The 13,773-nt window shown below is 41.5% G+C and overlaps 1 protein-coding gene across 1 annotated transcript in view; it reads right to left on the reverse strand.

The window, feature by feature from the left end:
* Nucleotides 1-178: 178 nt before the first annotated feature.
* Nucleotides 179-13,773, reverse strand: part of CMTM4 (CKLF like MARVEL transmembrane domain containing 4) — a 29,997-nt gene continuing 16,402 nt past the window's right edge. Inside the window, exons 2-4 of the mRNA XM_027718341.2 lie at nucleotides 11,885-12,061; nucleotides 2,327-2,425; nucleotides 179-1,440 (exon numbers count right to left, since the gene is read on the reverse strand). Coding sequence (XP_027574142.1) covers nucleotides 1,270-1,440; nucleotides 2,327-2,425; nucleotides 11,885-12,061 — 447 coding nt within the window. The 3' untranslated portion in view covers nucleotides 179-1,269. The remainder of the gene's footprint in view (nucleotides 1,441-2,326; nucleotides 2,426-11,884; nucleotides 12,062-13,773) is intronic.

Below are 13,773 nucleotides of genomic sequence, written 5' to 3' on the forward strand. Positions count from 1 at the left end.
AAAATGTAATTAATTCACTGGAAGTACAATCAAAATAAGAAAATTTCAGTTAGGTAAAACTATTTCTAAACAAATCAATACAACCATATTATCTTCCAATTAGCTAAATTCATTTTCCAAAGAAACATTTGGGGGAAAAATCTGCAGAAACATCTACTTCAAAAAAAATTAAATCAGGTTTACCTACCACCAATGGTTTTAATTTTAGAACCACCATCCTTCCAAAAAGAAATATTTCTCTTACATGAATCACAACTTTGCAACCTTAGAAACACTTTATAAGCACATAATTTTTTGCTAGTTCTTGCTTACCCTGGGCTTGGAGAGAAAGCAAGTTCTAGCAAGAACTTCTAGAAATGTTGAACCTTAAAATAAAAAAAAAAGGGGGGGGGGCAAAAAAAAAAAAAGCCATAGCTGGAATTAAGTCTATTGGATGACAACCCTTTCTTTCTCTACTGTGTCCTTCAAACCCCTTTTCTCCACCTGTCTCCCATTTTGGAATGAAAAAGAGAACATATCCCACCATTAGCACAGAACCACCTCCTTGCACTGGTGCATCCCAAGGACCCCCAGCAACTGCACACGAGTTCAGAGCTGGCCAGGGGCACACAGGAACTGCAGTGGGCACAGGACCCACCCCAAACACACAGGAACTGCAGTGGGCACAGGACCCACCCCAAACGCACAGGAACTGCAGTGGGCACAGGACCCACCCCAAACACCGGGAATGCTTTCCAGCTCCTCCAGCCGAGTGTGCCACGGGAGCTCCTGCGGATGGGGCTCTGTGGGGATGGGCAGACAGTTTGCTGGACAGGGGACGTGGCTGAAGTTATTGCTGTTTGCCCCTCACCTCCTCCTGGGGGTATGAAATCACTTCTGGGGGGTTCCTCTCCCGTGTGAGCCAAGCCAGGCGTGCTGGGGGTGCTGGTCCCGAGTGCTCGCGGCAGACGAAGAACACGGATCTCCAGAGAGGGAAGGAAACCACTGTGCAGTCAATCCAGAACAGTAACATACTTCAAAACATATATATAAAATATATTATATAAGCTATATAATATATGCATATACATATGCAGAGATCTTGAACGGATCTTGAATGACCATTTCCTGCCTCCAGCCAACAGCTCCTGACTCGACGGCACACACACAGGGCTGGGCATCCTCTGCCACCCTCTGATCTTCCTTTTCCTCCGTAAATAAAGAAAAAACCCTTATTCCATGAGGGAGTCAAGCACTTGTTTTCCCTTTGCAGTCCCCCTGGAAGGTCTGTCACGCGTCCAGGCGCTGGATCTCCGGGCGATGAACGACCTCCCTGGACTCTGTCCGAGCACGGATGTAGTCGCTGGTCTGTCGGCTGCTCTGCTGCCTGTTCACTCGCCACTTCCTAACAGCCAGGAATGTGTTCACAGCATACACTGCCATTGCCAGGAAACCAAACACCTACAGCAAGGACAAAGAGCTGTCAAAGACGGTTTTTGAGAACAAGAAGAAAAGCAGTTTCCCAACAAAGTCCTCAGAAGTTTAGTTTTCTGCATTATTTGCACTGACAAATCACCACGGCCTGCAAAATTGATGCTTTTCTTCTTCAGTGAACTAGAGAATCTGCCAAAGTGACTAAGATCAAGGATCCCAGGAAACAAAGTTCCCTGACTACCAACATGACAATTAAATCCTGGAGGAAGACCCTCTTGTAAAGGAAGCAGGTCTTCATCCAGCAGCTCATTCCTGAGGGTGCACAACAGTGAGGGAATGACAGGAGGTGACCAGTCCAGGCCACTGGCCTGGAGAAGGAGCTACTCTGCAGTTCTTCCTTTATGCTTCTGCAGAACTGATGTATGATTTTCAAAACCAGGTCTGAAAAGAAAATTAAAAAGCTTGCCATCTCAAGCACAAAATTAACTTGCTTGAACTGACTGCTGTAGATTTAAAACCTTGAAGGGCTTCTATACTCACTCCACAAAACAAAAAATCATCTGTAGTGAGTAAATAATCAGCAAATTATGTGTAAACAACTGCAACTTCTTCTTGAATTTTTGGGTCTATCTTTTCCATAGGCTTAAAAAACAGAGCAGGATCATCTAAGCTGGCTACAGAGAAAGAAGCAAGGCCAGTTCAACTGTAAAGTGTTCTCTACAAGCCATTGTTCTGTTTGTTCTTGCCTCAGCTCAAAGGACATTAATACTCTTAAAATAAGAATTATCTTATAGCAAACTGTAAAATTAGAAGTAAATTGTGATGGCAAAGGCAACAGGTGTATTCAATTAATGAGTAAAAGTTAATCTTTAGTTTTGATATGAGTTAGATACAAAGAAGTTCAAATTCTTACCACAGCAGCAATTTCTGCTCCAGTTTTATGGTTTAAAGCAGCAAGTACTACAGAGGCAATGAAAAAGAAGAAAGTGCTGAGTCCAGTGTTGACCAGATCCTAAAAAAATAAATTCATTAGCATTACTAAATGATGATTCTTGGCTTCCTTTTCTTAGAAGTGACAACACAGAAGGGTAGAACAAGAACCAGAGCAATGCCTCCCCACTTTCTATGGAGTTGATCACTTGTACAAAAGAAGGCCAAGATTACTGCCCAGGATCAGTGTGCACTGGGCTGTGACCTGAGACACAAAGCAGCAGGGCAGCCTCTGCACACATCATTCCTTCTCTGCTGGGTTCATACTAAAGGACTGGCAGCATAAAGAATGACTAAAGCTGTTCTACCTCAGCTGGCACTGAAGTAACCTGAATGTCCAACTTGAGCACTCCAGGAACTCCTTGTTCTCTCTCACATCAGCACTCAGGGGCTTTTCTACAAATTTTTGAGCCCTTCACTGTACAAACCTGCACACCCTGTGCCATTTCTATGAGTAGCAGCTGCCTGTATTGTAAGAATACACAGATCTTTACTATTCACTGCCTAAAACTGATGTTTCAAGCAGACACTTTAGAACATATGCACAGCAACACATTCAGAAAACTCTTGTTTTGCTCCAAGCAGAGAAGAACAACTTGCTACACACAATTCAGTGATCCACGTGCTGCACACGTCACTGGTGCTCAGGTGATTATGCCACCATGCCTTACATAAAACAGGCTCATCAACAGAAGGAAGAATTCTGAATGGCAGTTCTTAGCACAATAATAATTATACTATACAAGACTTACCTGATCAGATTTGAGAAAAAAAAATTCAAGGGTTTAAGATAATAGCAGAAACACAGTGGAGATCCATTAGGGAATGTTCACTGTGTTACTCAGGGTATCCTTCACAAGTTTAAAACATTTGGTCTGGATGGACACTGCACTATCTGCACACTGCCATTAAACTGGGAATACCACTCCCAAACCACAATACAAGACTACCATGGGAATGGAATAACAGGTGAGGTCGGGGTGGAGGAACCAAGAAATGGCAGTTCAGCACAAACATCCTGGAGGAACATGAAATTAGGGAGAAGTGAATATTATCAGAGACAAAAGGGATTGAAAGAGAACCTGTACACAAGATTGCTGGGTAACTTACAGGTCTGAGTTAAAGAAAAAACCCAAACACACAACAAAACCACACTGAACATGCCAACTCCCACCATAAAATGAAAAAAACCACATTAATTACAATCCAAGGACAAACTGTTCTACTTGACTCCCTTCTCACACATGCAAGGCAGGCTCACTTCCTGATCCTGCTCCTTCACTTACTCATGGTTTTTTATCATTTTAGAAGTCAGGCTAGAAGACTAAAGACATAAATCTAAACTTACTCCCTGGGTATGAGTCCCATGGCTGTGTTCCAGTTACACGGCACAAAGACTTGGAAAAGCCCAATGTCAACCAGCCACTCCCAAAAAAACACCCGTTTTTCCAGCCATGATCAGACAATGCTTTAGAAAGTAAGTGCCAAACCTGCAAGTTCCTGGTGCTGTGTTATTCACAGAGAAAACCATCTATTTGAGGGTGCTGGCTCAGCAACAGCTGGTTATCAAAATTCAGTGTACCTGGGGACTGTGTGAGGCATCACTGGGGCCTGATCCTCACTAAAAGGGGGACTTTCCCAAGGAATCAGAGAGGAATCCCTGCTCATTGCTATTCCAACTCACATGTCCAGATGTCATGAGCCCAGCAAGACCCAACCTGTCTTATCAAACAGTAAAGAAACAAAAGCAAACTGAGGGTCTCAGAAACTCCAACCCACCTTTTATCCCTGCTCAAGCTTACTGAGACAGATGTTATCTAGCACTGAAGACACCAAACCAAATCAGAATCCTATCAACTGGTTATGGCACTTTTAATTATATAACTTCTTGTTTGCAGAGATAAAACCTTTACATAAACAGAGGCATTAGAAAACAAATGTCATTTCACAGTTTCTCCAAGTATCCCCTCTCCAGCTCTGAGCTGATGGCTCTAACTGTGCTCCTGCAGCTGCCAACAAGAGCTGGGGTTCTCATCTCACAAACCTTTTTTCCACTAGAGGGAAAGTCTCACCATACACTACAGATTCAGACTCAACAGTATTCAACGTTTCCATCAAGTCTCTGTGTATGTCACCAAGAATTCTGAAACTAAATACTGAGGAGAGGGCAGCTATGCTCTTTGATAATTAAAAATAATTAATTAGTTCAATTCAGTCAAGCTGCGTATTTTACAACCAAAGTACATTTGGCATCTGCAGGAAGGACCTACAGAATAAAATCCTAGGAAAAAATACCTCAGAACTTAGTAATTACAGTAGGCAAGCATCTTGAGATGTGTTGCCATGACCAAAAAAGGGGGGAAAAAAGCACTTTGTCCACTCCTTTGGACGGATGGACACGAGGAGTGTACAGTGGTAATCTCCCCTTTGCAAGGGACACTGGAATGCTGAGTCCTGCTCCAGTATCCATAGTTATAAAAGAATGTTGAAAAATTGGACAGAGTGCAGAGAAAAGCCACAGAAGTTATTCAAAAGGAGGAGAAAATTTCTCACAATTTCAAAAGAAAATATGTGAATGTTGAGTATTTGAATGTTAAAGGAAGAACCCAGTGTTCAAATAATCAAAAAATACGAGCTGTTTTCAAAGCTTAACATCAAACAGCACAACAAAATTAACAGCATAACAAAATTAAGAGCTGCAAAGTTAAGGCCCAAGTCATGTTCAAAATGAAGTGAGTTTTAATTTAAGGGAGCAAACCAACAGAACAAGCAGCCAAAGACGTGCTTAATATTCTACCTTTTCACTTCTAATCCAGATTGTGTTTTTTCAGAGCCACATTTTGGACTTCCTTAGTATCATATTTAAAGGCCAAGTGGATGACACATAATGCTGCATGATTTATGAGCTCAGATATGTTTATTAATTAACCCTGATGACCTCTAACTTTTTGAGTCTGTCGGCCTGATCACCTTTCCAAAGCATGAGCAAGATGACCAGGCCTCCCCACAACACAACACACCACACATTGTGACCCATCTCCAGGCTCCAAACTGACCTGAAGGCTTCTTTGAGAAGTCTGAGATACTGCAGAATATAAAATATATAAAATACTGAATATAAAATGCTTTTTCTAATGTACTTTGATATAAGTACATTAGAAACTTGTCATCATCACTGGCATTGTGTTTGATGGTACTTTTTACATAAGAATAAAGTTTGTCCTTGCAAAGAATTCAACAATGCAAATCTAAAGAACTGATCTTGAGGTTCCAATTTATTCATATCTGCAACTCCATTTTTCCTATTAAGGTCAAACCTTTTTAATGCAATTAACAACTGATTCACATTTGCACAATAAGGCTGGTTTCTTAAAAAGCTCAAACCACTATGATCTTTTATATCCACAGATCAGATTGTTTAGAGCTTGAGGAGCAATGACACTTACCAGCAACACTGTCCTACAGACATATAATGGGATCATCACAGATGCAAATTTCAGGGGAGGTTTTTAATCCAAAATTTGAGCAGAAAGATAAGAAAAGGAAAAAAAACCCCACAGTGGTTTTGGACAAAGTCAGAGCAGAAACAAAAGAAAACAAACTACAGCAAGAATTCAAGAAGTAAAGGACACTCCTTTTTTCCACGTAAGAGAAAATGAACAATCGTGACAATAAGAAGAATAAACTAATTGAAAAAAGATGAGCTGTTTCAAATCTGGCCACGATGTAGCTGAAGTTCTTGCTATTATATTTATAGACAAAGTAAAACCACATCACAGAGGTAGAAGAATTTCTGCTGAAATTGCAGCAACCTCATGAGACAGTGTGCTGTGCCATGGAACACTGTGCAGAGCTGCCAGCCACAACACAATCAGACCCAGGAGCTGAATCAAAGCCACTCCAGGCTGCTCCTGCTCCCTTTCTCCTGTCCCAAATGATCTCAAAGGAACAACTCCCTTGCAAGTCCCAGAATCACAGAATCACCGAGGCTGGAAAAGAGCTCGAGATCATCGAGTCCCATCTGAGTCATCCTGTCCACTCACCAAGGTCCTGTCAGGCCAAAGGAGGGATCCACGGCCCTTTACCTGCTGTCTGTCCCACTCAGAAGGAGCACAAGGCAGAGGAGAGTCATCACTTGTGGATGAAGATGGGCTGATGCCAAGGTAAGTGTTTTATGCTAAAAAACAGGATGCTTTTGTTCTGCTGTAAAGGGGGGAAACTCCATTCTGTGAGTCTGTGGCCATCCTACATTCTTTCATTTTTAGGGATCTGGGCAGCTGTGGTTCCTGATCAATGAGGATGGAAAAGAGGAATTGGTGCTAAGAACTTAACAGACCTGAAGAGCCTCATTAGGTAACTTATGAAACCCAAGGCACCTCAGCTTTGAAAGCTTCTGCTCAGCCTTCCAGGTTGGTGCTTCACCAGGAAGGGGCTCTGATGCTCAGAGGCTCCAGTAACACCCACATGCCTTTATCCACAGCTCCCCATGGCTTCACACACGCAAACCTTTCAGAAATATTCAATAACAATGCATGCTCTGCCTTTGTATTCTGTATTTTGTGGTGAAATAAGCAACCAGGCACTATTTAAAAGGCAGAAAGTGCCATATTGCAACTTGTAGACACAAAAATATGTCATTTAAACTGGTGGCTGCTTTTGTCATTTGCCTTCTGAAATCCAAAAGTGTACATTTAGATGGAGTTTAAAGCAGCTAAATCAATGTAATCTGGAAAAGAAGCCTGCACATTTCAACAGCCTGATTGTGCCACAAAAGGTGTCCAGGTTATCTTCCACAGGAGAGCCCAAAGTAACATTTCCTTTTAGTTCTGTTTGGGTTTGGTGGTTTGTTTTTCAGTTGGCAGGGGAAGGAAGGGGGAGTGTGGTTATGAATTTTTAATATTTTTCTTTGTACAATGCCCCTCATTTTTCCTCCAACCACTGCTTTACTTGCAAGGTTTGGGAACTTCCCCCTTGCTTCTATATGAAGTTATCAGGTTGAAGGTCACAAACACACCAGTCAGTCCTCTAAACCAATCACTTCTGGTCAAACTCTCACAATTTTGCTCTGAAATCATATTATTAAACACTTTTTGAGTATTTTGCACTTCAATTAAAAATTAAAACATGGTTCCTCAAACAAAAATAAGTCCTAGGTAGAAAGCACCAAATTAACAGTATGAGCATGAATTCCCATCTCCTTTTTTCCTTATTTATTTAGGCTTACCCAGCTGTGGGAGCCTGTGTTGAAGCACAGTAATCCCGAGCAATAATCCAGAGGAAATTAATTTTGGCAATTTTTTAAAATTTATAAAATATGCATTTTTGTCCTCAATAGGTATTGCTATTTTGACAGCAGTAAACAGAGAGGCCAAGGGTGACTTACTTAATTTTTCATTCAACAGCTAAGCAAGCCAAAGCAAGTTGTTTTTTTCAAAACAGAAGGGGAAATAAATAAATTAAAAATAAAAATCTAAATCAAGATTGTCCTGTGAAGGCCCATGAACTACAGCTTTGTGATTCCACCTTCCAGAGCCAAGGCTGGCAGGAGACACTTTGTCATTCTGGCACCACGGGGAATTCTCTGCCAACTCCTTCAAGTGTCAGTGCTTGCACACAAGGTTTCACTGCCACAACAACAGCAAAAAACAACCCTGCAGAGATGATGAAATCAGTTCTGAGGCAGCACAAAACACCAGGACTGATCTGTGTGTTCCCACACACACCCCTGGGTCCCTGTGCGTCCTCCCTGGCACTGAGTCCAGCCCAGTGGAACTCCGAGTTTGGGCTGTGCCCAGTTTAGGCCTCACTTCTGAGGCTGCTCTAGGCTGAAATGCTCTCTACATTCACACCAAATACACCACCAGAGTTCCAGTGAGTGCTTCAGAAAAAAAGAAAAATGAAAAAACAAAATTAAAAAATCAATGGTAAGAAATCTCTGGGAAGATGTTTTTTTTCCCCTTACACACAAATAGTTCATTGCACTGGCTGATCCTGCAGGGCCAGCTCGTGCACACAGCTTGGCTGCCACTTCTTAAGCTCTCCCTGCAGATCAGATGAGATTCAAAGAGTGAATTTTAGGGAGAACAGATCATTTAGCCAAAGCCAAAATTACATCAAACGTTCAGTTTTTAGTTCCTAGCGGAGTAACTGGTTAAGCAGGAGCCTCTGCTGTGCTGTGCTCTCCATTCCCCTGACCCCTGTCTCCCTGCAGAATAGGTTCCCTTTGAGCATCAAGGAAATGGAAATTTCCACTGACAGGTTCCCCAGCTTTTGCATTTTTGCATAACATTGACAGTGCTGCACAACACAGACAAGTGACTGTTCTTTCATCTTCCTGAACAAACCAGCCTCTTTCCAACATACCCAAGCAAGGCTCTTTTCTGGCCTCAGCATCTCCAGGTTTCTTGCATGTTTGCCTCGGGAAAATAGGAAAATCACTGGCAAGTCTCTAATTAGGATCAAAACAATCTCTCTTCCTCAAATGGCTAAAAATATGTGTTTAAAAAAAATAGCAAATTTGCCTGTCTGTTAGGGGATCATATACAGATCCATGTTTTCATTCCAACAGTGGGCATCAGGCAATATCCACAAGGCATCAGAAAGAATTCTAATTTTACTCAACTTTTAAAGGAAACAATCCTGTGTTGGACAATGGCAGTTGATGGCCACATACTTTCAAATACGTAGGACCATTTGAAAGCAAATAGTTTCAAATGGTTCCTAGGAATAAGCGCTGTTTCAAAAGAAATAAGTGTTCCTAAATTCAAGCCTATTAAATTCCTTCAGGCACTGTAACAGTCTCTTCTCACACAGCTTCTAAAAGCAACGTTTGAGACTTTCCATTACAAAGTCAAATATATTTTTAAAAGCATGTATGTTGATGAATTTATACACAAGCAGGAGTGACTTCCTCCTAAAGCATTCAAAGTCTTGTTCAGAAAGCAACTCCTGCAGTAACTGTGCCACAGACAGAGGCTGCAAATTTATAAAAGTAACCATCAAACACAGGAAAGGAATAAATATTGCCAGAAGCAAATGTATGAATATACATCTAAATTGTAAAGAATAAAATGCCAAAATAAGTAAAAACAAACAAACAAAAAATCAGTCACAACCCTACATTCTTAAATTTCCTACTAACTTGGCCGAAGTGATCTCCCACAGCAGCCTTTGAGCTCACATTCCATGTGTTCAACAGCAGAGCTGCTGCAGAATCACAGAATGGTCCTTAATCCTTCTGATTAATGAAGATATTCCTTCACTCTGGCAGAGTAACAGTCCTGTCACACAAGTGATTGTTAAATCAGTAAGAAATACAGGAAGAAGGATGCTCTCATCAGTTACTGGAAGACACAAGCTTCCAGCTCCCTTCTCACTGCTGGTGGACAGCTTTGGTATCATGATGAAAGAAGCATTTCACCTTCACTAGTTCATAAAAGATTGAGACCTGCAAGACTGTGACAATTCCCTTCCACATCCGTGGATCTGGGAATATGAACTAAAGCAAAGGCCTTTGCAGTGTGTTCCATGTGCTGTTTGGGTTGAACTCTGACTGTGCTGCTTAGGTAGAGCATGACCACTGCCCAAAAACCAAAATACTCTTTTAAAACAAAGGGGGAAAAAAAGAAAAAGAAAAACTCCAACTGGTTGGATTTTTAAGCCCTCCTTTCCCTAAAAATCTCCTAACAGAGTGCTATGCAGAAACAGGTAACACTACCTCAAAGTGACAATTCTTGCCTCTCAAGTACCATCAGAAGTCAGAGAGGCTGGAAGGACCTACCAGTGACACACAGGGATCTGCTGCATCCTCTGAGGAGAGAGGCCCAGAGCTGCATTTAGGCTGCTGCACTCAAGGATGTCCCACACATTGCCAGATGTGGTGGGCAGTAACTGTGCCACAGGGATCCACAACAGAGCCACAGGTACAGCTACAGAACCAAGGGTGTGAGAAGTCACTGAACATCCAGAGACACAGCTCCAGCTCCTGCATGGACACCACACACCCCACCCCTGGGGGCACATCCAGAGATACAGCTCCAGCTCCTGCATGGACACCACACACCCCACCCCTGGGGGCACTGAAAAGGTCTTGGTCAAACTCACTTTGCACATAAGCCAGGTATGTATTCCCCGTGGATCCACTCCCATCACACTAGCAAGAGCAATATGGGTTTATGGACACTGCTGCACTTACACACACTTGTTCTGCTCCTGAAAATCCTACCAGCATGTCCAGAACTTTTGCCATAAAAGATGGTCTGCAGTAGCTGCTGTGATGCTCATGGCACACCCAGGCTGGCACCAGAAACACAGAGCACCTCCTCTGCTGCTCTTCAGCTTGGCTGCAAAGGTCTGTGGTGCCAACAGAGGCAGAATGAAAACCAAAGGAACAAGGGCAAGGCAACCCAGGAACATTCCAGGGGTTCCACTGGTTTTGCTTTGCAAGCCACCTGGATCCGCCCCACCTACAGCCCCCAGTTACAGCTCTCAGTCCATCTGATCTATACACCAAGACTCTTAGGAGTTCATCAGTAGATTATGCAGCCCTAGAGCACAAAGGATCATTTAATTTCACATTCCACTCTCATTTTAGACAAGTCATTCAGGCTTAGAAATGAAGCAAATTGCAACATTAATAAATTACATTAAAAAAATTAACAAAAAAAAAATCACACAGAAGCCTAAAAACATCTGAGATGCTAACAGTATTTATATAATTACTGTTATAAAATAAAATATTGGCACAACTGTATCTATACCGTCCAGAGAAGTTGATATATTGTCCTTGAAGCTGACAGATCTTTTGCTAGAGTGACTTAACATGTTGATTTTGTGACCTGTGTTTATGCAACCCAATCTGAAAGTTTAACTCCTAATACAGCATGAAAATAGAGACTTGTACAACAGGAATGTGCACTGCCAGCAGTTCTCCTCCTCAGCCTCCTCAGATCTGAGAACACATTAAGCATTGGCAGTCAGTGTTTAATAGTCATGTGTGTAAGCAATTCAAAACACCTGATTTTCACAGAAAGCACATCATTTTCTACACTCCTGCCCGATGATTGTATTAATCTGTGTAAGAAAATATATGTAGCACATTTGTCCTAATATAAAAAAACCCTAGGTTAAGAGAACAACAGGCTACTGTAAATACAGCATCTGTCAAAGTTAAATAACCACAGGTTGCATTTTTATCCACTTCATCCACAAAGGGTAATTGCTGGCAGTCGCAGGAAGTTTTTCCTTCCAAAGAGAATCTACCAGAAGTCAATTTTAGTTCTATTTAGTGTAGTTCAATCTTGTTACATTTCAAAGCTCATGCTGCTGTTAGATTCAAAATAAATCTAAGCACAATGCATACTTTACTCAGCACAAAGGACACTCACACACAACCTTAAGCAACGGCAAAAAGTAAAGTTCAAAGACCAAACTTAAGCCAGACTTGCAGCTATTTTTAACAGAGTGAAGTGGAGGAACTTACAGTGAGATTCCAGTTGATCTGTGGTATCCTCGTGTGAAGGTTTAGGCTGAACAAAAGCAGGAGAGCCCCGGTGACCACGAGGGCACTGCAGCTCACAAACTCAAAGAAGTACAGGCCCTCGCAGGGGGAGCATTCCATGATGGTCTCGATGCAGATGAACGCCGTCAGCGCCAAAACCTGGGAAGAAAAACAAGTGGAAAAAAAAATAAATAGATTTCCGCATTTTGAAAGTAGCCACAAGTATTCCTGAAATTTCCATTGGGAACACGATCAGTTTGCACTCAGGAATGCGTGATTTTAGTTTACAGCAGGGCACTGTCTAAGGAGCAGAAACAAAAGCAAATCAGTGCACGACTCTGTGGGTTTGTCCCGTTCAACAAAGGGTATTTTAGCAAAATTAACAGGGAGTCAAAACATCAAAATGGCCAAGACACCCCAAAAAGCAGGAAACCCCTTCAGGCCACTGGTTCAACGTGCAAACAGCACCTCAAACATTTTATTCCATTTTCCACTCGTGATATGCTGTTCCAGAACTGGAAGATGGAATGCATTTGTCTACTGGGCCAACCTCAAGCACAATTACATAATGTCATGTGATTGTGAAAGACATTTCAATGAAGACATTACTTATAATTCACAACCAGCTGAGATCTAAATCAATTCCAAATAGAACAGATTCAGGATCTCCACCAGTCTCCAAAAATGCCTGCCTTTTTCAAGTTTATCATCATCAGTATGCTGTATTTCATGTAAAAACATGTTTTATCATTCCCTTATACGACAATAAAACAAGCAGCTCATAGAGGAAGGAAAACCTCCTGGGGCTGCAAACACAAACATGTAACTGGGATAATGGTTGGTGACACTAAATTCAGGAGATATCTTGGCAGAGTTGACACATGCAGACTTTGACAAGACGAGAGTTTAATTCACCATTTAGGATACAATGCAAACTCACTATACTTTAAAAAAGTCTGCCCAGTGGACAAAACTAAACCATATAAAAATAAAACCTCAATATGAGCTGAGAACCACCCCAGAGACACCATTAGATCCCCTGAGAGCACCACAGAGCACACAACTCACACAGTCTGGGTCAGAGTCCTCCTGAAATGCAACTGGGAAAACAAAAACAGTGCCATGGATGGTTTGGGTTTGGGTTTTTTTTCATTTTCCAGGGCAAGCAAAGAAGTCCTTAAGACTGTTTTGCTCTGGGTTTCAGGACAACCACTCCCACCCACCCACTTACATTTTTCAGAAAGAATTCTCTTCTTGCTCTGCCACAATATTCTAATGAGGCTGGAGAAGTCACTTCAATTTGAGGATGTGAAACAAAAGGAGATGGTTTCCTCAGAGCTAAATATTCCGCAATTTAAATGTTTTGTACAAATAAAAGTTTAAAAGATGATAAAAACCATAATAAAAATCAATTTCTGCTAAATCCTTCTTGGCCAATTTCAATGTATGCTTCATCCATTAGTTTGTCTTTGATTCCTATGACAAAACTAACAAAACGAAGATGGATTTTGAAAGAAGTTACTATTTTTGTCACCAACACCAACAGTAATTCTAATTAAAGCATAATATCCCTCCTGCTTCATTTGCCACATACAGTAGCAAATTTAAGTTGAAAAATGGATTAAAACAAAGCAAAACAATTTTAATAAGAAACCTCACACTTGGTTGGAAAGTCTCTCATAGCTCACTGGGCACATGCTCATGAGGAGAGCACATGCCATACTAATTTCTGTCAGCTAACAGAGCAGGGCAATGCCCATCAAACAAATTCTGAATGTATACCCAGTGAGTAAACACTTCAGATTTTAATCTTTGACACTGAATAGCTCCAGAAAAAAAGATCATGCAGTGAAATGGAATATTCAGAAAAG

The sequence above is a fragment of the Pipra filicauda genome, unplaced genomic scaffold (assembly GCF_003945595.2).
Source record: "Pipra filicauda isolate LSUMZ 115617 unplaced genomic scaffold, ASM394559v2 scaffold356_size1356884_pilon, whole genome shotgun sequence".
Lineage (NCBI taxonomy): Eukaryota > Metazoa > Chordata > Aves > Passeriformes > Pipridae > Pipra > Pipra filicauda.